General features: G+C 41.5%; 1 protein-coding gene and 1 long non-coding RNA gene across 5 annotated transcripts; one reads left to right on the top strand and one right to left on the bottom strand.

Annotated features, from left to right (window-relative positions):
• Positions 1-1,298: 1,298 nt before the first annotated feature.
• LOC118360200 (pleckstrin homology domain-containing family N member 1-like) lies at positions 1,299-19,955 on the bottom strand. 2 transcript variants are annotated; one of them, XM_052482553.1, is made up of 11 exons: positions 19,736-19,955; positions 17,036-17,126; positions 16,268-16,429; positions 11,454-11,534; positions 10,399-10,489; positions 5,620-5,756; positions 4,838-4,987; positions 2,625-2,705; positions 2,204-2,279; positions 1,934-2,078; positions 1,299-1,445 (listed from the first exon to the last, which is right to left on the bottom strand). In XM_052482553.1, the coding sequence occupies exons 1-11, from the start codon at positions 19,807-19,809 to the stop codon at positions 1,418-1,420; spliced, it is 1,116 nt and encodes a 371-aa protein (XP_052338513.1). In that variant the 5' UTR covers positions 19,810-19,955; the 3' UTR covers positions 1,299-1,417. The 2 variants fall into 2 exon arrangements, with proteins under 2 accessions (XP_052338513.1, XP_052338514.1); XM_052482554.1 differs by having other exon boundaries at positions 4,838-4,984.
• Positions 6,104-8,619, top strand: LOC127912551 (uncharacterized). Of its 3 annotated transcripts, XR_008083266.1 has the most exons (4): positions 6,104-7,551; positions 7,602-7,701; positions 7,802-8,001; positions 8,052-8,619. It is a non-coding gene; the product is annotated as an uncharacterized LOC127912551 (long non-coding RNA). The 3 variants fall into 3 exon arrangements; XR_008083265.1 differs by having other exon boundaries at positions 6,104-7,701; positions 7,852-8,001; XR_008083264.1 differs by having other exon boundaries at positions 6,104-7,701.
• Positions 19,956-25,378: the final 5,423 nt, after the last annotated feature.

Below are 25,378 nucleotides of genomic sequence, written 5' to 3'. Positions count from 1 at the left end.
AGAGTTCAAACAAATCTGTAATCTGGCGAACCTGTTATGATGCTATTGTTTCTATACCCTTGAATAGCACCCAAAGTCTAGCTGATGTTATTCGCTGCCAAAGAATAAGCAAGGAACGTTGAAGATTTCAAATCATCGTAATTTGTACCGGGGAGGTGCAGTTCAGTAGCTAAAAGTAGACTACACACACCAAGAACAACACGTTTTCTGGGCAGAGAGCTTTTCCCGTTATAAGCTAATTGGATGAGCGACCAGTCTGCAGGGTCCTTCGTTATTTAGGGAGTCCGATCAAGGTCTCGATAGCGTACTGTTGATTCTTGAGGTCTCTCGGTTCTCAGGTAACCTGTTGATTGCTGAGGCAGCGAGTAAGTGCCCCTAATTTCTTATGGTCAAATGTGTCTTTATGGTGTTATATCGGAGGGAAAAAACAAATATGTTTTGGTCTCGTTTTCGGGAGGCTTTCTGGACTTCAGCGTTGGCTTGGGTTGTAACAGGAGAGGCACGGTCTAGACCTTGGTTAATAATTCACCTTTGGAAACGAAGAGTGCTCCTACTGCTCTGCCCAACTCCACCAAAACAAACAAGCTCTTTCACGATAGAGTCCTGTGGACATCAGATACATGCTTTAAACCAGCTACGTAAACACCCCCAACACAGAGCAGAGCCTTACAACACCACATGCCGTCGTGTAAGAGTACATACATTCACTTTAGTAGTACACACTCAAATTCACTCTAGTTTCTTAGTAGAAAGCAGACCTCGGTCAAGCACTTCCGAACGCTGTTTTTGAGGTGTACTTCATTGAGCTTGGAGTTTGCAATTTCACGTGAATTTAATAGTCTTATTTAGCTAATCGTGGGCTGCTGTCTGTAATTGTTGCCTAACATCTCTCTAGGAGCTGATCCGTCGTCAGGATTGTGGAATAAATCGAATGTTAAGGTAAGATTTGAATGGAGAAAGCTGATCCAAGATCAGCGCTTGCCTTTCTTTTGACCCTACCAGTATTGACACATGCTCCAATGATGCACTTGTGAACGCTCTCTTTTACGTGGTGTTCTGGGAAGCACATGACAATTCTGACCGTTATAGGAACAATGCATCGTTAAAACACCCGTAAGTTCCATCGCTATCAGGAAACCAGGACCTGGACAACCTAAACCAATCGCAGCTTGAGTATCTGGATGTATTTGACCTATGTATTTGATCCAGGTCTGGTAGAAAGTGTTTAAATGCACACTTACACACAGGGGTTCTGTGTACCCTGGGGACAGAGGGTTGTCCTCGTGTCTGGGGGGGAACTGGAGGTGGTGGGATCCAGACCCTGAACCACGTCCACTGTGGGACTGGCTCAGCCTCAGAGACTCACTCCGACCCTGGCTGTTCCGACCCTGGCTGTTCCGACCCTGGCTCTGGCTGTTCACACTCCACCTGTTAAACTCTGCAGCCTAGTTGGAACAATACAGCACGTTGTGTTAACAAATGAACCCAATCAAACGGACAGTCGAACAAAGTTCCAATTGAGGTGGAATATAGTTTGAGTTGCACATTAATGGATCATAAATAAGACAACGTGCTTGCACCAAACCAAAACAAGGTAACTTAGAATGGGTACATTAATGCAATATTCATAGCCTTGATATGGCAATAGCCTCCAATATAATGCTGTCCACAGTGGGTTCCAATAGAATAGAATGTGGCTATAGTCAAATCAGGGCTACAAACATATTGCTGCTCTCGGATCAGTTTGCCTTTTAGATCATAATGAATATGAATAGGAGGAAACTGATCCTAAGTCAGTGTCTTACTCTGAGACACTATATGGATAATTAAAGATAGAGTCCTTATTTGCTCCATCTGTTTTTGGACTCCAACTCTTATTGTTCTAATCTACGATGGTCTAGGATGGTCCTGAGCTAACGGGGGGGGGTCTCACCTCTCTCGGCGTGGGGGTGTAGATGATGTCATAAACGGGGGCGGGGGACTGAGCACGGGGACATCAGAGGCTTTGAAGCACTGGATCCAGTCGCAGAACTCCCTCTTATCAAGACAGGACACCACGATAGGGTTTATCAGCTTGCCTGGGAAAGCAGAGCCAGTTCATGGATTCAGTCACTCATTGGAGTCTGCATGAGGCAATTTGCACTTAAGTGAACTTAATTTGCAATTTAGATTTAAAAAATGAGTGTAGCTCAGGTCAAGTTACCTTCGATCATGAAGGTGTTGGGCTTGACGTCCTGGCAGGGTGTGGTCACAGTGATCATGTTGAGTGGAAGTTTCCCCTGTGATCACACACACACACACAAACACTGTTACACACACTTCTGACACAGACAGGTCAGAGGGAGACGATTGCAAACATGACAAAGTATGTCCTTGACTGTAATCAAGCTGTCATAGGCTATGAGTCACTCATACGAGCTAGAGGTGAGACTCGGGTCAGAGCAGTACATCCACTGTATGTTAAATATCTATACTGCAGCTAAGAGTAAGCCTGAGTACCAGTCTGTTTATGATTTCACGCCAACTCCTTGACATGACAAGGATTTGACATGATGCCACAAACAGATCTGGGACCAGGCTAGCTAAGAGTCTATCCATGGTTCAGTGGGACGTTTTAAAATTACCTTGTAGAACAGGCCGTGGCACTCTTCTGATAGGATGATCAGAGTGGTGGGGTACATCACCAGTAGTCTGTCACTATGCTCCTATAGTGGACACAATAGCAACAATCAACTCTCACTGCATACAATAGCTTAATTCAATGTTCAGTTTCTTGCCATGGTGCGGATGTTTGTCTCTCAGGTTGATACAGAGAGACTCATCCATGCTTTCATTACAAGCAGGCTTGACTACTGTAACGCTCTCCTGTCTGGTTCGACCCAAGAAAGCCATTGGTCAACTGCAAAACATACAGAATGCTGCAGCACGGATACTGAACAAGACCAGACAGAGAGCACACAATTGTGCACCACAACACATGTCAGACATGCTTTTAAGTTATGTGCCCAGTAGGTCCCCCAGGTCCACTGACCTTTTAACTATCCCAAAACTCAAGACCAAGAGGCATAGAGAGGCAGCCTTTAGTTATTATGCCCCCCCAGCCTCTGGAATAGACTGCCAGAGAACCTGAGGGGGCCAAAACTGTGGACAATACTTAAAAGAGATCTTACAACACAACTTTTTAGCTTTGCTTTTTAGTAATTCAGTTTATGCTATTCTTCAGTTTTTTACCCTCTTATGTTTGTTGTGTAGTAAATATTTCATTTTTTTATTTTAATCGTTTTTTATTCATTTTTTCCTTTGAATCACATTGCTTTTGCATTCCATGTCTGAAATGTGCTGTGTAAATAAAGCTCGATTTGATTTAGATTGCCTCTTGTGTTCAGTGTAAGATGAAGTGTCATGTCTTAGAGCTAATGTGTGTTCACGTCAGATGCAGTGTTGCTGTTACACAGTTCTACTGGGCTTTCTGTGTCAAATATTAAAGGCCCTTACAATGAAACAGTAGCTAAATGCAAGTGGGCTGTTATCTCCCCGACCGTGCGTGAGCGCGTGTGCTTGCATGTGTGCGTGGCTGACAGACAGCTGTGAGGTGAGACATTACAGCTGTGTGGTGAGTCAAGTTGTTGCTTGATCCAAGCAACTGCCTTTCACACACCCAGTTTACGAGCCCTCAAACTCCCCCCCCCGGAGACTTCAACCAGCCTACCTCTATTTCCCACCAAACATTAATTTGGAGATTTACCCTCGGGCTACATGAGTCATGTTTTTTGATAGGATTAAGCCTAGCCAGCAATGGGCAGTATGTACTTCTTTGGCTCCTGTCCTGTTTGGCTAGCAGAGTAACATGTTTTGTAGGAGTCTCAGTATTGTAGTAGACTCCTATACTGCCCATACCCTTCCACAAGGTATAGAGTCACAGCAACACCACCCACTCCGTGTGTGTGTGTGTGTGTGTGTGTGTGTGTGTGTGTGTGTGTGTGTGTGTGTGTGTGTGTGTGTGTGTGTGTGTGTGTGTGTGTGTGTGTGTGTGTGTGTGTGTGTGTGTGTGTGTGTGTGTGTGTGTGTGTGTGTGTGTGTGTGTGTGTGTGTGTGTGTGTGTGTGTGTACGTGTTTAATTATACTTGTGGAGACCAGAAGTCTCCAAAAGAATAGTAAACAAACAAGACATTTCGTTTTTTTTCTTTTCGTTACAAGGTCAAATGCTATTTTTAGGGGGTTTAGGGGTAAGGTTAGAATTAGTGTTAGAATTAGGTTCAGGCTTAGGTTTTCAGGGTAAGGCTTTGGGAAAATAGGATTTTGAATGGGACTGAATTGTGTGTCCCCACAATGTTAGTTCTAGAATACTGTGTGTGTGAGACAGTGAGCTCTGCGGTAAATGCTATTGATTGATTATGTTATTTTTTACTCATTCTCAGATCCCTGCTGTCAGTCTGATAATGGGTTGGAGTCATAACTGTCCACTGGACAATTCCACGAATCGTCTAGTTTCGCAAAACGACTTAGCAACAGTCAAGACCATGAAAACACGATCTTATTCATCTATCTTAATAGGCTTTCTTTGTTTATGAGCAAGTGTATTGTGCGCATTCAGGGTTCTTTGTTTTGGTGATATTTCGATACTCATGTCAAACTTCCAGAGAAGATGGCCAAATGTTATAATTTTTTACTGACACGTCATGTTTTAGTGGCTATAATGTTTCAGTGGCAGGTTATAACATTTCAGTGACTAGTTATAATGTTTCAGTAACATGACAGGTTATAACATTTCAGTGACTGGTTATAATGTTTCAGTAACATGACAGGTTATAGCATTTCAGTGAGGTGGGTGTTGTACCTGGCATGGGAGGTGTTGAAGGTGGACTTTGGTCACATAGGTGATGGGCCCCAGACTCTCACGCTGAGAACCCTCCCACTCATAGATGGGCTCTTTACTGATAGAGTTCCTCAGCTCCTCTCTCCCCTCCGTGCTCTCTTCTACTTTCTGCTAGAAACAGGGAGACATGTTCACATTAGCGAGGCATGGAAATAATCAACTTTACCCCACCAGTTATGAAGGATAAACATTAACCACATAGCAGAACTTCTCCACCGTGTGAGCTATTATTGCCATAACTTTGGGGCTTTTCCTCATTTAATAGTGGCACAGTCATACGTAAATAATATCGTATACAACTGTACAATGGAACAAATTGTTCCTACACCAGCTGTTACTCTTGCAGGTGCTACAGAAGCAAAACGGCATTCATCATTTGTTTGCTTTTGTTTTCATTCTCAGAACATTGCATTGCTGAACTGTGCCCTGATACTTGTATTTCATCACCTATTTAACGTATGTGACCAGCTTTTTCCACACATGTGGGTGTAGCCATACTATGACCCAGTGCAGATGTGAGTCTAGTGATGTGGTCGTGGTGCGGTCACAGTCATGACCGCTCCCTGGGATCACGATGCCCTCAAGGAGAGACAGCCATGACTCAACACATCCTGCTGATGGACGACTTTTTAAACATCAGGATCATCCCAGGGTGGAGCTCCTACGTTGGCCTACTCAACTGGTTTTCTTTCCGTCAATTCCATCTGACCTGCCATACAAATGAAACCGTATTGTTTGATTACCTTAACCCTGGTGTAGGTCTCGAGAGGTGCAATGGGGATGCCCCCGTTGATCTCGATGTGTTCTTTGAGCAGGCCAAACCACAGGTCCATCTCCTCCTGGTTGGAACAGTAGACAATGATGGGGTTCAGGCTGACACCTGCAGGGGTCAAAGATCATGGGGTCAGAGGTGTCAAGCCCTAGCCTATTTATTTACAGATAGAAAGCTCTACGTTATGCCAATGGCAGCTTGTCGTCGCCGGTAAGTCATGCTTTTGGATGCTTTTGGGTTTTCCGCTATTTCAGAGAGAATCTATGTAAAAAGAATATGTATATAAATAAGTCGAGCTCCCTGTCATGTTAATTACACATTCTGTCAAACTTCCACAAAATATCCCCTGTAGCGTCAAAACAGGTTCGGTTACGTGTGAAACCACTGACTTACAGGGCCTTCGGAAAGTATTCAGACCCCTAGACTTTTTCCACATTTTGTTACGTTACAGCCTTATTCTAAAATGAATTAAATTGTTTGGGTTTTTTTTCTCATAAATTTACACACAATACCCCATAGTGTAAAGCAAATAAATGGTTTTCAGAATTGTTTGCAAATTTATAAAAAATAATTTAACGGAGATATCACAGAACGATGGAGGCCACTGTGTTCTTCGGGACCTTCAATGCTGCAGAAATCTTTTGGTACCCTTCCCCAGATCTGTGCCTCGACATAATTCCTTCGACCTCACGGCTTCGTTTTTGCTCTGACTTGCACTGTCAACTGTGGGACCTTATATAGACAGGTGTGTGTCTTTCCAAATCACGTCCAATCAATTGAATTTACCACAGGTGGACTCCCATCAAGTTGTAGAAACATCTAAAGGATGATCAATGGAAACAGGATGCAGCGGAGCTAAATTTCGAGTCTCATAGCAAAGGGTCTGAATACTTATGTAAATAAGGTACTTTTATTTTATACATTTGCCAACATTTCTAAAAAATGATTTTCACCTTGTCGTTATGGGGTATGTGTGTACATTGATGAGGGAAAAATGATTGAATTCATATTAGAATAAGGCTGTAACGTAACAAAATGTGGGAAATGTCAAGGGGTCTGAATACTTTCCGAATGCACTATACATGTAAACCATTACAGGAGAGCGTGTGTGACCTGCGCCAGTATTCATAAAGCATCTCAGAGCACGACTGCTGATCTAGGATCAAGTCCCCCATGTCCATGTGATCTTATTCATTATGATCTAAAAGGTAAAACTGGTCCTAAATCACCACTTCTACTTTGAGATGCTTGACACATATGGCCCCTGTTCTCTTTAGCCTCCTAACAGCCCACCTAGTGGAGAAGTAAGCCCACCTTCCTCCGGACTGCCTTCCTTCCCAAGAGGAATGTAGCCTACAGAACCTGATGTTAAAAGAGCTGGAATCTCCCTTTATCAGCCCTACACATACCAAAGATAACAGGCGAGATAGCCTCTTTCATTCCATTCCCACGCCTTCATCATTGTTAGCAGGGCAGGCCCCAGGCATAAGTGACATAAGTGATTGCTTAGGAACTGCTCTCAACTTACTTTGGAGAGTTGGAATAGTAGAATACACAAAGTGCAAGTTCAAAATGGGGTTGTGCATTAGCTGTTTTTCTCTTGTTATGACAGTTACTGACAATCACTCAATATCATTAACATGGCATAAATCATGGCACAATCTTTAGAATATCAAGACATTAGCTTTAAAACTGCACAGATTTATCTCCACCCTATGGCAAAATGGGAATAATTGCAAGAAATGTGTTATAAAAGTGCTAAATGTTCTCTCCGCCCCATGGCAAAAAGTGTAGAACTGCAGGATATTTACTTTAAAACTGAAAAATTTCTCTCAGACGTCAAGAGGAAGCCACTAAAAAGTGTTTCCCCCTTCCACCAAATCTTGCCTTGGGCCCCCAAAAGGTTAGGGCTGGCCTTGATCGCCAGGAACGCTTGCCTTGGGCCCCCAAAAGATTAGGGCTGGCCTTGATCGCCAGGAACGCTTGCCTTGGGCCCCCAAAAGGTTAGGGCTGGCCTTGATCGTCAGGAACGCTTGCCTTGGGCCCCCAAAAGGTTAGGGCTGGCCTTGATCGCCAGGAACGATTGCCTTGGGCCCCCAAAAGGTTAGGGCTGGCCTTGATCGTCAGGAACGCTTGCCTTGGGTCCCCAAAAGGTTAGGGCTGGCCTTGATCGTCAGGAACGCTTGCCTTGGGCCCCCAAAAGGTTAGGGCTGGCCTTGATCGTCAGGAACGCTTGCCTTGGGCCCCCAAAAGGTTAGGGCTGGCCTTGATCGTCAGGAACGCTTGCCTTGGGCCCCCAAAAGGTTAGGGCTGGCCTTGATCGTCAGGAACGCTTGCCTTGGGCCCCCAAAAGGTTAGGGCTGGCCTTGATCGTCAGGAACACTTGCCTTGAGCCCCCAAAAGGTTAGGGCTGGCCTTGATCGTCAGGAACGCTTGCCTTGGGCCCCCAAAAGGTTAGGGCTGGCCTTGATCGCCAGGAACGCTTGCCTTGGGCCCCCAAAAGGTTAGGGCTGGCCTTGATCGTCAGGAACGCTTGCCTTGGGTCCCCAAAAGGTTAGGGCTGGCCTTGATCGTCAGGAACGCTTGCCTTGGGCCCCCAAAAGGTTAGGGCTGGCCTTGATCGTCAGGAACGCTTGCCTTGCCAGCTGACTGTTCCCTTATCGGCAGCCTTGCTGCTCTTATTTGTAGATTTTCTTTCTATTCATTCCAGCTTTCATTTTTGCCCTTGATCATGACACTCCCTCAGTTGAGGCATTTTTTCACGGGTCAAGCGAGGATGGAGAAAGCCTGACCGAGGGTATGACAGGTTATTTCTGGGGCCCTATTGTTCTGACCCATGGCTGATGTCATTAAGTGTTATTAACTGACTCATAGGAGTGCGAGAGTCCGGACTACGGGTAGACTTCTGAGCCCATTGTGTCCAGCTCCCACTTCCTTCCCTTCGCCACACATTCCTGGCTGTGGTGCCCACTCATATGTCTCACCCCCCCTCATTTCAAATGTATCTGTATCAGAATACAAAAATATCATGAATACACAGACTTACTCAAGTTATGACTGTTGCGACATGACCCTAACTAAACCTTTGTAGGAACTTCCCGGGACTTTCTAGGGCAGTATTCGGGAGTGTACGTGCACCTATACATCATGCTAAGTCAACTCCTGTTGTTACTCCGGCTTACAGGAAAGCTGATTCATCAGTGTAGCAATGAGGAAGATGTGAAAGATTTTCATTCCGAGATATCGCTGCTGAGCACAATCTCTCACTTGACTCAGAGTTTTGTCATGCTAACTCTACATGTGTTTCCAGTCAAGTGCACTGCAGCCTCCCTCTAGGTAAATAAAGGCTCTCTCGGAACAGGGAAAACATCTGAAACACAATATTTTATAAAATCAGTTTGTTCCGAGAAGTATATCTGAATGGGAAGTATGTTTTGGCCATGCGTAACAAAGAAAACATTTAGGTAATTATAAAGAAATACATAAATAAAGACTTTGAATTCTCCATGACTTTTGAGCTGACTTCAAAAGTATCATATTAGTGTCGTGTTGAATTCAGAGAAACAACGAAGATCCCATTATCGAACACATTCCAATCCCAAACCATAACAACTCTCGCCAGGTATGTCTGTGCTTTAGCCAACTCCGTCGACCTTCATTGTCATGCCATAGAACCTACAATAGAGGAGCTGACTAAGGCACATCCGATATGGCAACCATGCTCAAATTAAGCTTTTACAACTCTTTTTGGTCATCATTATCAAAGACACAGTGAAGTTGATAATGAAGACCTTGAACATTTGGAGATCAGGGCAAAGCCTCTCCGAGAAGGAGTGTTGATCTAGGATCAGCTTTGCCTTTAAGATAATAATTAATAAGATTACATGGACAGATCCTAGATCAGCACTCCTACTTTGATATGTTTGTGGATACAGGCCCAGATCCTAAGAGGCCAAACTAGTAGGCGTTAATTAGGGTGCCCCTGGAATGTGTTATAGATTATATGTCTTCACGGGGCTGAGAGCGGGCCCTGGCCTTTCTGCCTCGACAGCTGAGAGAGTTCAGGGGCACCTGTCGTATAACAAGTGGGGCTTTCAAGAGAGGCTTGGCCCCCTGACCCGAGAGCAGAGAGGGGCAACGCTAGTTAGTTTTGGTGGTTGAGGGGAGGTGAAAGGGGTCATGTCACTTTTGAATCACCGGAACGTCGGAACATAAGAAACGCCCCCAGTTGAAAATAGCATGTGATGTTCGGCTTGGGATCGTGAAAGTGAATGTGGGCTCTTTGAGAAACGAAACTTAAGCGCCGTGTGCTTTACGTCATGTTTTTGCACACGTCATCCATTGACAGCAATACAAGATTTCCGTGACAGTCGAGTTACGTGCACACATCTCATGTAACTTTGAGACTTGTTGAAAGAAGACAGTCATTTAGACACTACATTATTGGTGTTGTTATGCAAATGTGAACCAACATTCCTATATTTTTGTCTCAATTGTTGAGAATAAAACCTTGCCTAGTACACCACTGAGTTACAGAGTAGCTTGAAGCTTGCCTGTGAATCATAAACAACTACAAACAGCCTACAAGACGATCCAATGGAAACTCAACACAGACTGATTGTCTATAGTCAATAGAAAAGATAAAACAGACGAATTGCAACATCTCAGCGCTCCATGCTGTCTCAGTTCTGGATACCACTAAGCACATGAAGTTCATCGTTTTTTACTTTCAAGTTAAAGGTCAACTCACCGTTGATCTGTAATGCAAATTCCTGGGGTTGGCTGTAGTGACCGTTTTGCTGCAGGTTGCAGATGGTGAGCTCTTTCAGAGGAAGAGTCCCCTGCACAGCACAAAACACAAGTCAAATCTTAGTCGTTCAATCATTCCATTTCATCATACAGTATCATTGTCGGGACCATAGAAATATACTATGTAGAAAGGATGGGGTGCACTGTTTTTCAAGCGTACTGTACATCATAACTTCATTTTCTTTGCCAAATTTGATATTTTTTCCCATTCTCTGCAAACTTAAGGAACAATAACATTTTCAAACCTATATGAATTGAAATCCCCTTTATGTACTCTGAACATTATATGACTCTAGGACCGAGAAAATGTTTTCAAAATAGCTTCTGAAGTTTGGTGATTTTATGAGCATAATTTGTTTCAGTTTTGGAGATACACGGTTTTCATCCAATAGTCACCATATCGTAGTCCGGTCTTGTGTTTTCCTTTTGTAAAAGATTTCAATCTAATTACATTTCTAATTTCCGCAAATATCACTATTAGTTTGGCTTGAACCTAAAGCTAGCCAGGTACATTTATGATTGTATCAGGCCTTACATTTGTCATCATTTACTCAATGACTACTCAATGACTAATATCCAATATCTAATATCCAGCAGCTTCCCATCCTGTCACTGAGTCTGGTGCGAGTCTAGAGCTAACATAGACTCGCACACCTCGACACACTGTACCACAGTGATTCATGACTGCTCATACTTTGCGAGACAGGTTTAGGAGACAGAATCATACACACTATGTTTACCAACACATAGGCCGTTGGCAAGGAACGTGTGTCTAGAGGCATAACAGAGATTGAAAATGATGTAGCCTTTACATTTTTGTCATTTAGCGGATGCTCTTATGCAGCGGGACTTGCACTCGCTGCACTACTGAGTCATAGTAAACATTTCCTCACCATTTCAGTGATTTGCGATCATCACTCATTCATTTACAACATTTTGACAGCAATATGTCCATAAATAACAGCCTTTGAAAAACAGTTGGTTGGAAAGCCTCACCTGGTAGGTGAGTCCAGTGGTGTTGTTGGAGACAAAATGAAGGTGTGTCTGGAAAAGGTCCAGGTAGCAGTCATGCACATCCTGGAGAGAGAGAGAGAGAGAGAGAGAGAGAGAGGGAGAGAGAGAGAGAGAGAGAGAGAGAGAGAGAGAGAATAGCCGATATCGTCAAATTTAAGGTCTGGAACTTGAAGCGAGAGCAGTATAACACCAGAATCCCATAATCTCCTTTCAGCTTGTAACACCAACTGGAATATCACGTCATGACTATATGTCCATCACGGTGGACCAGAGGGGCAACATAGTCTTTGTTTCTACACAGACCTTTTTTTTCTTAACTCAGTGCAATTTATGTGTCCTAAACGGTTTGTTTGTTGTTTTTTGTTGTTGAATTTTACCCCCTTTTCTCCTCAATTTCGTGGTATCCAATTGTTTAGTAGCTACTACCTTGTCTCATCGCTACAACTCCCGTATGGGCTCGGGAGAGACGAAGGATTTAAGTCATGCGTCCTCCGATACACAACCCAACCAAGCCGCACTGCTTCTTAACACAGCGCGCATCCAACCCGGAAGCCAGCCGCACCAATGTGTCGGAGGAAACACCTGGCAACCTTGGTTAGCGTGCACTGCGCCCGGCACGCCACGGGAGTCGCTGGTGCGCGATGATACAAGGATATCCCTAGATATCCCTGTGCTTCGCCCCACGGAACCTCCCGGTCTCGGCCGGTTACGACAGAGCCTGGGCGCAAACCCAGAGTCTCTGGTGGCACAGCTGGCACTGCAGTACAGCGCCCTTAACCACTGCGCCACCCGGGAGGCCTCCAAATTACACTACTTTTGACCAGAGCCTAACATCCTGTTGACAACATGTTTCTAACGGGTTGGTCTTATTCTTAATGATTCTATAATGCTGTCAACATTGGTTCATTTTACACCTATAGGAAGTGGTGTGCTGGGACTTGGATTATAAGAACTTGTGTTATTATGAGGACTTGTTTTATTATGAGGACTTGTGTTATTATGAGGAATTGTTTTATTATGAGGGCTTGTGTTATTATGAGGGTTTGTGTTATTATGAGGACTTGTGTTATTATAAGGACTTGTTTTATTATGAGGAATTGTGTTATTATGAGGAATTGTTTTATTATGAGGACTTGTTTTATTATGAGGACTTGTGTTATTATGAGGACTTGTTTTATTATGAGGACTTGTTTTATTATGAGGACTTGTTTTATTATGAGGAATTGTGTTATTATGAGGAATTGTTTTATTATGAGGACTTGTTTTATTATGAGGACTTGTGTTATTATGAGGACTTGTGTTATTATGAGGACTTGTTTTATTATGAGGACTTGTTTTATTATGAGGACTTGTTTTATTATGAGGACTTGTGTTATTATGAGGACTTGTGTTATTATGAGGACTTGTGTTATTATGAGGACTTGTTTTATTATGAGGACTTGTTTTATTATGAGGACTTGTTTTATTATGAGGACTTGTTTTATTATGAGGACTTGTGTTATTATGAGGACTTGTTTTATTATGAGGACTTGTTTTATTATGAGGACTTGTGTTATTATGAGGACTTGTTTTATTATAAGAACTTGTTTTATTATGAGGACTTGTTTTATTATAAGAACTTGTTTTATTATGAGGACTTGTTTTATTATGAGGACTTGTTTTATTATGAGGACTTGTTTTATTATGAGGACTTGTTTTATTATGAGGACTTGTGTTATTATGAGGACTTGTTTTATTATGAGGACTTGTTTTATTATGAGGACTTGTTTTATTATAAGGACTTGTTTTATTATGAGGACTTGTGTTATTATGAGGACTTGTGTTATTATGAGGACTTGTTTTATTATGAGGACTTGTTTTATTATGAGGACTTGTTTTATTATGAGGACTTGTTTTATTATGAGGACTTGTGTTATTATGAGGACTTGTTTTATTATGAGGACTTGTTTTATTATGAGGACTTGTGTTATTATGAGGACTTGTTTTATTATAAGAACTTGTTTTATTATGAGGACTTGTTTTATTATAAGGACTTGTTTTATTATGGGGACTTGTTTTATTATGAGGACTTGTTTTATTATGAGGACTTGTGTTATTATGAGGACTTGTGTTATTATGAGGACTTGTTTTATTATGAGGACTTGTTTTATTATGAGGACTTGTTTTATTATGAGGACTTGTGTTATTATAAGGACTTGTTTTATTATGAGGACTTGTGTTATTATGAGGACTTGTGTTATTATGAGGACTTGTGTTATTATAAGGACTTGTTTTATTATGAGGACTTGTGTTATTATAAGGACTTGTGTTATTATGAGGACTTGTTTTATTATGATGACTTGTCTTATTATAAGAACTTGTTTTATTATGAGGACTTGTGTTATTATGAGGACTTGTTTTATTATGAGGACTTGTTTTATTATGAGGACTTGTTTTATTATGAGGACTTGTGTTATTATGAGGACTTGTTTTATTATGAGGACTTGTTTTATTATGAGGACTTGTTTTATTATGAGGACTTGTTTTATTATGAGGACTTGTGTTATTATGAGGACTTGTTTTATTATGAGGACTTGTTTTATTATGAGGACTTGTTTTATTATGAGGACTTGTGTTATTATGAGGACTTGTTTTATTATAAGAACTTGTTTTATTATGAGGACTTGTTTTATTATAAGAACTTGTTTTATTATGAGGACTTGTTTATTATAAGAACTTGTTTTATTATGAGGACTTGTTTTATTATGAGGACTTGTTTTATTATGGGGACTTGTTTTATTATGAGGACTTGTTTTATTATGAGGACTTGTGTTATTATGAGGACTTGTGTTATTATGAGGACTTGTTTTATTATGATGACTTGTTTTATTATGAGGACTTGTTTTATTATGAGGACTTGTTTTATTATAAGAACTTGTTTTATTATGAGGACTTGTTTTATTATAAGAACTTGTTTTATTATAAGAACTTGTTTTATTATGAGGACTTGTTTTATTATGAGGACTTGTTTTATTATGAGGACTTGTTTTATTATGAGGACTTGTGTTATTATGAGGACTTGTGTTATTATGAGGAATTGTTTTATTATGAGGACTTGTTTTATTATGAGGACTTGTGTTATTATAAGGACTTGTTTTATTATGAGGACTTGTTTTATTATAAGAACTTGTTTTATTATGAGGACTTGTTTTATTATGAGGACTTGTTTTATTATGAGGACTTGTTTTATTATAAGAACTTGTTTTATTATGAGGACTTGTTTTATTATGAGGACTTGTGTTATTATGAGGACTTGTGTTATTATGAGGACTTGTGTTATTATGAGGACTTGTGTTATTATGAGGACTTGTGTTATTATGAGGACTTGTGTTATTATAAGGACTTGTGTTATTATGAGGGCTTGTGGGATTTCCCAAAGAGCCACTTGTGATTTACAATCACTTCCTGACATTTGACAAGCCTAGCCCTCAACTGTTTTAGGGTTCACCTCTTTTTTAACAAAACAGTGAAGAAATACTTTGTCGCTTTACGTTCGACATTGTATTGAGTTACCAAACAATGTGTTCTTTCTCCTATGACCTCATCCAACACTCCACTCTTTCAACCTTTTTTTCTCTCCCTCTTCTTGACAGCATGGTTGCATCTGTGACAGATTCCCACGGTTGGGCGCCTGTTTTTCCATATACCTGTTCTGAGATCAGCCCTGAGTTTGTCTCGGGGAGGTGTTTCCCCTCAGCATGTTCAAACACAGGTCCCCTAAGCTGAACCCTGTTTTGATTCATCATTGCTGGTCACCGCGTCAATGTTAGCGAAGCGTTAGCAAAGCGCTTCACACTGCCACAGAGCATAGGCTATACCCTGTCCCCTCCACCTGTTTGTTTGGTTCCCCTCCCGTCGGGGTGACTAACACGCTGTTTCACTGTGGGGCTGAGGCTTGTTTAAATACCTCATTTATCACAGTGACTGTGTGGAGATATGTTTATTGTACATTCTCGTTGTTTCTGTTTGTGGAAACAGTTTGGGGAAGGCTTTTTCCTGTTTCAAGCATGACAATGCCCCTGTGCATAAAGCAAGGTCCATACAGAAATGGTTTGTCAAGATCGGTGTGGAAGAACTTGACAGGCCTGCACAGAGCCCTGACCTCAACGCCATCGAACACATTTGGGATTCATTGGAATGCCTACTCTGAGCCAGCCCTATCGCCCAACATCAGTGCCTGACCTCACTAATGCTCTTGTGGTTGAACGGAAGGAAAGTCCCAGCAGCAATGTACCAACATCTAGTGGAAAACCTTCCCAGAAGAGTGGAGGCTGTTAGAGCAGCAAAGTGGGGACCAACTCTATATTCATACCCATGATTTTGGATTGAAATGCTCAACGAGCAGGTGTTCACATACTTTTGGTCATGTAGTGTATATAAAGTGATTTGAGTGTGTGTGTGTGTGTGTGTGTGTGTGTGTGTGTGTGTGTGTGTGTGTGTGTGTGTGTGTGTGTGTGTGTGTGTGTGTGTGTGTGTGTGTGTGTGTGTGTGTGTGTGTGTCTGTGTGTGCATGCCTGTGTGTGCATGCCTGTGTGTGCATGTCTGTGTGTGTGGGTGTGTGTGTGTATGTGTGTGTGTGTATGTCTGTGTGTGTAGGTGTGTGTGTGTAGGTGTGTGTGTATGTCTGTGTGTGTAGGTGTGTGTGTGTATGTCTGTGTGTGTATGCCTGTGTGTGTATGTCTGTGTGTGTGTATGTCTGTGTGTGTATGTCTGTGTGTGTAGGTGTGTGTAGATGTGTGTGTGTAGGTGTGTCTCACCTGGCAGTGGAGAAAGCGGAAACGGACTTTAGAATGGTGGACCATTCTGCCGTAGTTCTTGACATTGATGCTGCTCTTCTTCCAGCCGTGGACCGGGTCATAAGGGAACGGAGGGTCCCACTTAACGTTCTCGATCGTCTGCAGGTCTTTATGGGTCATTTCCTGCAACCGACAGTCGCGTCAATGAACATTAGACCGCTGTACACAACAAAATAACGTAGCCCTTTCCTGTAGTCAATGACCAAAAGCGCCCTCTTTGGCCCCATGGGTGGAATGTCATTCATATTTTTCATATTTACATCATTAATAAAGTGTTTTCTATGTCAAACAGTTTAGTTATATTTTAGTCTTCTGTGATGTATATAAAGTGTCATATTGGGATGCAAACTCAACATGTAATACATTTTAACTCTACAACTGATATGGTACAGGTGTCTCCTCATTCAAAAGCCCTTAACCATGTGTGTGAGGTGTGCACTTTTGTTTCAAAGTAGACTTGTTTAAGACGACCAAGAATCACTCTGTGTGACCTTGATTTAGCCCACTGCAGTAAAAGGTGAAATACGTTTGGTTGTTAAGACAAGACTAACATAGAGGTAATGTGTTTTCTTAAAGGGTTATTTGGTTGTCCCTGTAGGAGAACACTTTTCTGGACCGTATACAGGTATGGACATAGTAAGTGTGTTGTCTGATATGGTGAGATAAGACAATATGACATGAAATATGTCTACGGTAGAGAGAGAGATGCATATTTTCAGCAGTCCTTACCTTCCTCGGGGTGACAGTGCAGAGGATATTGATGATGCTGTTGGACTTCTCCTGTCCTTCCTGGGGATAATTTTTACGGAACAAGCGGCTGCTGCTCGGGATGGAGAGGGAGGGAGGAGAGTGAGGGGAGGGGAGGGAGGAGAGTGAGGGGAGGAGAGTGAGGGGAGGGGAGTGAGGGGAGGAGAGTGAGGGGAGGGGAGTGAGGGGAGGGAGGAGAGAAGCATGTGTTAGAACTTGTTTACCATACAGGCCTGTAGCCTATCTGCTTGCTGTGCTACCAGTTGGGTTCCCAATGGCAGATAAAAACAATGAGTTCAAGACAAATGTGTTTCTTTCTCAAGAGTTCTCTTGTCTGGTTTTTGTTTTGAAATAGTATGTGGAGTGTAAAAAAAACAGCTTGGTGTCACATTGTAAATCTGGGCTTTTTTTTTCTCTGGTTTCTCCAAGTGGTCAAGTTCTCATTCCAACACAACCTTTGCTCTTTTTTTTTCTTGGCAGCTTAATGACGTCGAAACGTGGTTTGTGTCTCACCGTGTCATCTCAATTGACCAGGAACCCCCTTGTCAGTTCCGTTCGATATCACCAATTTAAATGAGCAGAACAATCGGGGCTTGTGTCTGAGATAGGCAGGGCCCTGAATAGATGAATCAGGCTTCAATGTCTTCCTTTGTCACGACTGACCCCTATCTGTCATCATTAGTGTCCCATCTTTATAACGAAGCTTTTCCGGTGCATTGATAAGAGAGGGAGTCAACTTTTACAATCTCCCTCGAGTCTATCTCCCTGTGACCAATCTGAATGTAGTTAGCATAACAACAAAGATATTGTTCGCACTATGTGGGAATCAACTTCGGATCAGTATCTGATAACTGACTAACATGACTGGCAAGCATCAATCATCAAATAAAGAGATCACAATTTGGCAGGGTCTTGTTCTTTGAGTTCTGAACAGAACCATGTGTTGTGCACACTGACTGTCTGACGCAGGTCCAGAAATGTCAATTCAAAGAGGAATGCAGATAATAGACAGGTAGCTGCGAACCTAGCATTCTTTTGTGTCACTGGATTGGCATTGACATTCACTCGCTTGGCTCTGTAGGGAATACCTGAACTGAATCTGGCCTGTTTCGCTGACACAGGACATAGAGGAAGTGAGAACACTGATGTTATTGTTCCAAGTTGAAAAATCAATTCACATGTGTATGTGTGAGAGAGAGAGAGCCCACTCTGAAAAGTTGATTTACTTGTAGAGTACATTGTTCCAAACAATGTCTTAAAATGAACAACATCAAAACGGGTCGTTTTGAGATGTTCATATTAAATATATGAATGTGAAAATGTGTATTTCGACATTCTCCATATTTTAGAGCACACTGCATGGAGTATAATGACACCAAGATGTCTGTATCATGTCCGATTCCCAGGTCACAGGGTCTTTACAGGAGGCATATATACAGTAGGTCTAAAAAGGGCCTAAAATGGACACACTGATCATGATGAAAAATAAATCATGGTTTGGGATACAAATGTAAAAAGCATGTCAAACATCCTTCGCCCAATGAAGTTTCTATGTGAGAATTGCCAGAACAATCTGAGATACCAAAAATATGTTCTGCTGTGGGGAATCGCCCATAAGAAAAAGCATTTCTCTGAGGGTCAGAAAGTCTTGATTTATTTATACTGATAGTTCATTAAAGTAGAATAATAAAGTCTTGATTTATTTATACTGATACTTCATTAAAGTAGCATTAGAAAGTCTTGATTTATTTATACTGATACTTCATTAAAGTAGCATAAGAAAGTCTTGATTTATTTATACTGATACTTCATTAAAGTAGCATAAGAAAGTCTTGATTTATTTATACTGATACTTCATTAAAGTAGCATAAGAAAGTCTTGATTTATTTATACTGATAGTTCATTAAAGTAGAATAATAAAGTCTTGATTTATTTATACTGATACTTCATTAAAGTAGCATTAGAAAGTCTTGATTTATTTATACTGATACTTCATTAAAGTAGCATAAGAAAGTCTTGATTTATTTATACTGATACTTCATTAAAGTAGCATAAGAAAGTCTTGATTTATTTCTACTAATACTTCATTAAAGTAGCATAAGAAAGTCTTGATTTATTTATACTGATACTTCATTAAAGTAGCATAAGCTTACAGCACCGCTAATCAATTCATGAGCAGTCGTCCAACCATTACAAGATCATTCTTTCACGACCAGGATATTGACACTTCATGTTCTGGCAGTGTTCCTATTCAATTCAAACCAGTCTATTCTATTCTAATGGGGCTTCGATCCCGATAAGGAGGAAGCAACCATATTATCTGACAACCGACATATCAGCTTAGATGCAAATAAGAGGCAAATGGTAACTGCAGTACACACATACAGTTTAAAACACCGTTGTAATTATGGTTCACACAGAGTCAGAGAAAGATATCACTGCTCATGTGCTCTCATGTACTTTTGTGATCCTGACTCTGACCCCCTAAACCTCACAACCTCCATTTAAACCACACAGCTCCAACGCTGTGAAAAACCAGGATTCCCTACCAGCTGAAACAGCCAGTCTAAAACAACACACCGCGACAAATGAGCCAGACACGTATGACATCAAGGCTCCGTCTTGAACAAACACCAGACGTACAGTGAAAAGACAAAGTTGAGTGTTTTATTCCTTCCTTACCTGTTCCTGCGTATGAAACTCTTGCTGGAGAACCTGAAGTTGTGTTGAGGAACACATGACATGCTGCTCCCCATGTTGCTCTACTGTTGTCGGGGCTGTAACCTCCTCTGTAGACGGCCTGGATTGTATTCCCTGTGTGATGGTGAATGTGTAATCCAAAACAGACTGTATGGTGGTGTGCTTCCTTGCTGAAGTCAGGCAGATACTGAGGGAGAAGTGGGCAGGGCTGAGTGCTGTATAGACAGACTGGTGTGTGTGTGTGAGGGAGTGAGAGCGTGTGTGTGCAGGGGGAGGGGCTTTGAGTTGTGACAGGGTGTGTGCGTGTGTGTGTGTGTGTGTGTGTGTGTGTGTGTGTGTGTGTGTGTGTGTGTGTGTGTGTGTGTGTGTGTGTGTGTGTGTGTGTGTGTGTGTGTGTGTGTGTGTTTGTGTTGTGAGGGATTTCACACCATGCCTGGGATCCCTCTGTTAAAGCCATTCCACAACAAAGACTGGGCCCAGCGAAATGTGCCATTTCACACTTTTCACCAGCCAAATGGCCTCTTCTCAATGTTTGAAGGCCATCATGAGAAGATACAGGTCACTTTGAGTGGTGGTGGTTGATGGTGGTGTCAGACTGGGGCATGTCTGAGCATGATATTGCCTGTGGCCCAAAGGAGTGTTTATTATGGCCCTACATACTTTGAGCACAACAAATTCATTCTGAAATGTATGTAATGTTAATTTATTTTACCTTTATTTAACTACGCAAGTCAGTTAAGAACAAATTCATATTTACAATGACGGCCAACCCCGGTCAAACCCTAACCCGGACGACGCTAGGCCAAAAAAAAAAACGGCATACAACACTCCTTCTGTGGCCTCCAGCTGCTCTTAAATACTAGTCAAATTAAATGCATGCTCTTCAACCGATCACTGCCCGCAACCTGCCCGCCCGACGAGCATCAGTACTCTTGATGGTTCCGTGTTATAATATGTGGACAACTATAAATACCTAGGTGTCTGGCTAGATGGTAAACTCTCCTTCCAGACTCACATTAAGCATTTCCAATCCAAAGTTAAATCAAGAATCGGCGTCCTATTTGGCAACAAAGCCTCCTTCACTCATGCTGCCAAACAAACCCTCCAACACTTTACTCAGCAAATTGGATGCAGTCCATAACAGTGCCATCCGATCGAACCCACAACCTTGAGGTTGCAAGCACCATGCTCTTCCAACTGAGCCACATGGGTCAACAAAGGAAAGAAACGTGTTAATATAATCAGTGTTGAGAAAACACTATATTTTTGAAAACATCACTTTAGACCCAATATTAACTTAAAATGAGTATATTACATGACATTTGACAAAAATGAAGATATCATACTTGTACAGCAGACCATGAGAATATGATGTAATTACTGTATTTGACCCATTTGTCTCTCATATGTGTGCACTGTTTAAGCCTTGTATGATTGTTGCATATGAAATACAGTCCCACATTTAAATGAAATCCATCCTCACGATCCAATGCTGAAGCAGTTACCGGTCAGTGTGGGATAGGGGGAATGTACCGTTTCAGCAGGATGCCGTTTGGTATACACAAGCTCCTGTTTACCTAAAAGAACACATTAGACAAATGATATCCTGTTTGATTTATCAAAAGAACCAGCCAGGTGAATTTCATTGTCATTCACACTAACGTGGAGCAGAGGAAAAGTGAAACAAAAGCGAAACAAAGTATCTGCTATTATACTTCAGGACTAGGAACGATGCAACTGTTTCCCGGATTTCATAAAAGCATAATTAGAGGTTATTATGAGTAGAGAGGGCACATCTTTGTCATACTGAAAAACCTACAATTTTCCTTTCAAAATTATTCCCCCAAAACAACATTTCTTAAATAGACGGTGATTGTTTCTCGGGTCAATCAGACAGTGAGTCACAAACTAATGATCGCCTGTGGGTCATCCCACATCCCTAGGCTTTAATTCCAGTTTCTGTCCATGACTGGGCTTTAAATGTCATGGCAATGGATTCACCCCAGGCACTAATCAGTCATCATCCTAGTTAAACACACTATTGGGAATCTCCACTCTTCAAGATGGCAATCTAAAGTCTGTCTGAAAAGCCACATTTACCATAACAAGGTTAGGTGCTACTCAAGCATGAATAATTTAATCAAGGGGGAATGTGGTGTATAGCTGTAATTTGATAGAGACAAGCAGCCATGGTATGTTTCAGATGTAACATTGAGTGAGAAAAAAAACTAGAGGCTGTCCATTACTTTTCTGATGTAGCCTAATTGTATTTATTTATTTTATTTTACCCTTATTTTACCAGGTAAGTTGACTGAGAACACATTCTCATTTTACAGGAAGGAGCTGAGGAATAATTACAGGGGCGAGTGGATGAATGAGCCAATTGTAATGATGTTGCATACAATGACTGATACTCTATGCCAAGCCACATAAGTACCCTAACAAATAGTGCCCTCTAGTCTCTTATTATTCCCTTATCTTAGTATGAATACAAATAAAAATGAAACTTGTCAAGCATAAAATAACGTAAAAAGTATTTTCTAATTGATGAGGCAGTGGAGTTTGTAAAAGTGTTTCACCTACATTACAGCCTTTTATAGTTATAACTCCCCCGGAGCAGACAAGCCAACCACGAGTTGGCAGGTATATACCAAAATCTGAAGCGATTTATTGACTGTGTAGTCTAGTGTGTGTGACGGATGAGTGAGTCTATCATAGGATGTCATGGAAAAATAAATGTGCGCGCATGTCAGCAACTGCACACCAAATGGTGACTCACCCATGCAGTCACCGTGCGCACTCCAGTCCAACGCGCATATCCCAGAAGGAAGCAGCGCTCCTTATGAAAACTGACAGTTCGGGAAATTTCTCTGCGGTCACTCCGGTCTCTGTCGGGTTTCGATTGCATTTCTGCTGAAGTGCATAAACTGTCCTACACAAAGACGTGATACCGTGGAAAATAAAATAAAATCGCTAAGTGCCAAAAAGCAATCCAAACCCTGATAAACAGGCCTACATATTTTCTGTTAATGTAGGGCACTGGGCACACCTAACAGCTACCCAATCATCATATCAAACTTCTAAAACTAAACGTAAATAGTAATATACAATCATTCAATTAGGTCAGTTTTGTGAAGATAAATGACCTACTTAATGTGATATCTTTCAAGATGACAGTCATGTATTTCATGCTTGCTGGATGGGGATTTTTCTTCTAGTGGGTCCTAAATGAGGTACCATCTCTTTATTCCCAACAAGGATGGCTTTACACAACTTTGTCCTATGATTATGTGTCATAGCATGCTCAATGGGTAGAGGCAATAGGCTGCTTTGCCACAATTAACACCACACTGTAATAATAACAAGCCATTCAGGTCTCTTTGGCCATGTAGTGTACGATCCATATCAAATCTCATTTTATTGGTCACATACACATGATTAGCAGATGTTATTGCGGGTGTAGCGAAATGCTTGTGTAGGCCTATAGCAGTAGTAAACATATGAAATAATCTACTTTTGGCACCCAGGTATACTGAGATTATTAACCTTTTGTGACTAAGGGGGCAGTATTTTCATTTTTGGAGAAAAAAAACATTCCCGTAGTAAACAGGGTTATTTTGTCAGGACAAGATGCTTGAATATGCAAACAATTGACCGCTTATGATAGAAAACACTCTAAAGTTTCCAAAACTGTAAAAATATTGTCTGTGAGTATAACAGAACTGATGTGCCTCATGTTTTGAAAGCGCTGCGTTCCAATGCGTCCCTATTGAGCAGTGAATGGGCTATCAACCAGATTACGCTTTCTACGTATTCCCGAAGGTGTCTACAGCATTGTGACGTAGTTTTACGCATTTATGTTGAAGAATACCCATAGGCGGCTACATTGCACAAGTAGTCACCTGATGCTCCCAGAGAGATTCTCGTGTAAAATACAGAGCTAGCCATTGCTCCAATCGGTCCTAGTGAAAAACGAATTGTCCCGATGGATATATTATCGAATAGATATTTGAAAAACACCTTGAGGATTGATTATAAACAACGTTTGCCATGTTTCTGTCGATATTATGGAGCTAATTTGGAATATTTTTCGCCGTTTTCGTGACTGCAATTTCCAGGCGATTTCTCAGCCAAACGTGAAGAACAAACGGAGCTATTTCGCCTACAAAAATAATATTTTGGGAAAAAAAGGAACATTTGCTATCTAACTGGGAGTCTCGTGAGTGAAAACATCTGAAGCTGATCAAAGGTAAACGATTTAATTTGATTGCTTTTCTGATTTCCGTGACCAAGTTACCTGCTGCTAGCTGGACAAAATGCTATGCTAGGCTAGCGATAAACTTACACAAATGCTTGTCGAGCTTTGGCTGTAAAGCATATTTTGAAAATCTGAGATGACAGGGTGATTAACAAAAGGCTAAGCTGTGCCTCAATATATTTCACTTGTGATTTTCATGAATAGGAATATTTTCTAGTAATATTTATGTCCGTTGCGTTATGCTAATTAGTGTCAGAAGATGACAACGGTCCCGTTCATGGGATGGGGTGTCACTAGGTTTTAAGATATGTGTTCACATAACCTTCTAGTCCACTGACTGAAGATGTCTCCCAATATGTGGTCTGTGTTTAACTTTGGGCCTACCCAGGAAGCCACCCGCCTGTGTTTATCCAGACTCAGTGGGTGACAGCAGGGGTGCTAAAGTCACACCAAGGCCCTTTTAAAATGGAGTCTGGGTAAGAGCCCCCCCCATCATCAGGTGTCAAAGAGGAACCGTTCGGGCCAAAGTTCTCACACACAGGAGAACAATAAAGGAATCTTAATTGGACTGTCTTTGAAGAGAAGATCAATCAATTTAGGATCGTATGAATCTATGAAGACGTCATAAGATATTTGAAAGGTTCCATGGCTCACTTCATATATGGTCCTCAAAAAGGTTCTAAAACAAAAACATGAACAAAGGGGGGTGGGCTCAAGGAAGGGGTGTGATGTATCCGTGTATGTATCAAGGCAGGTAATACCGCATTTTGGATTATCCACATACAACACATTGCAACTCTCTCCCCCATTGTGTACCACTGACATACATAGATTTCCACAGAGCAAGAATGTGAATCACAAAGTGTTGTTGTGACAAGTCTAATGGATATTCACGCACACATTTTCCCCTTTCAGTTCTGAACCTGTAATCAGGGTGCCACATCTTTTTTTTCAAGAATGATGACTCCATTCCTATTCCACACCTCAAATTACCTATATTACCACCAAGACCAAGTTCATAAACGAGTATGACAAGGACTTTACATTAATTCCTATCAAACTGGTTTAACCCTCCTGAACCTAATCAGGAAGCTGCATCGTTTTTCAGAGAACATCAAAATAACCAATATTACCTAAATAACATTTTCATAAACCAGGAGTTTACATTGATTTATTAGGATTTGTGATGTTTTCAGAAGTAAAAAGCTTAGGCAACAGCCCCAAAAGCATATGGGTCCCACCCTTTCATGTTGTGGCACAGTTGACACTCCAATTTTTCCAGGGACGGTGGCTTAATCACCATAGCCAGATAAGGGCCGTTTGGCCATCGACACCAGTACAGGAATGTCAGTGGGTGACAGTCACAG

The sequence above is a fragment of the Oncorhynchus keta genome, chromosome 27 (assembly GCF_023373465.1).
Source record: "Oncorhynchus keta strain PuntledgeMale-10-30-2019 chromosome 27, Oket_V2, whole genome shotgun sequence".
Taxonomy (NCBI): domain Eukaryota; kingdom Metazoa; phylum Chordata; class Actinopteri; order Salmoniformes; family Salmonidae; genus Oncorhynchus; species Oncorhynchus keta.
This window is presented reverse-complemented; position numbering and strand designations above follow the sequence as displayed.

What these genes read in the sequence shown, in the direction of transcription:
- LOC118360200 (XM_052482553.1), bottom strand. Translation starts at nt 19,809, where the DNA reads ATGGGGAGCAGCATGTCATGTGTTCCTCAACACAACTTCAGGTTCTCC. An exon ending in TCCGCTTTCTCCACTGCCAG is followed by an intron (nt 11,535 to 16,267) that starts GTGAGACACACC and finishes CTCTCTCTCCAG; the next exon opens with GATGTGCATGACTGCTACCT. An exon ending in GCCACGGCCTGTTCTACAAG is followed by an intron (nt 2,280 to 2,624) that starts GTAATTTTAAAA and finishes GTGTGATCACAG; the next exon opens with GGGAAACTTCCACTCAACAT.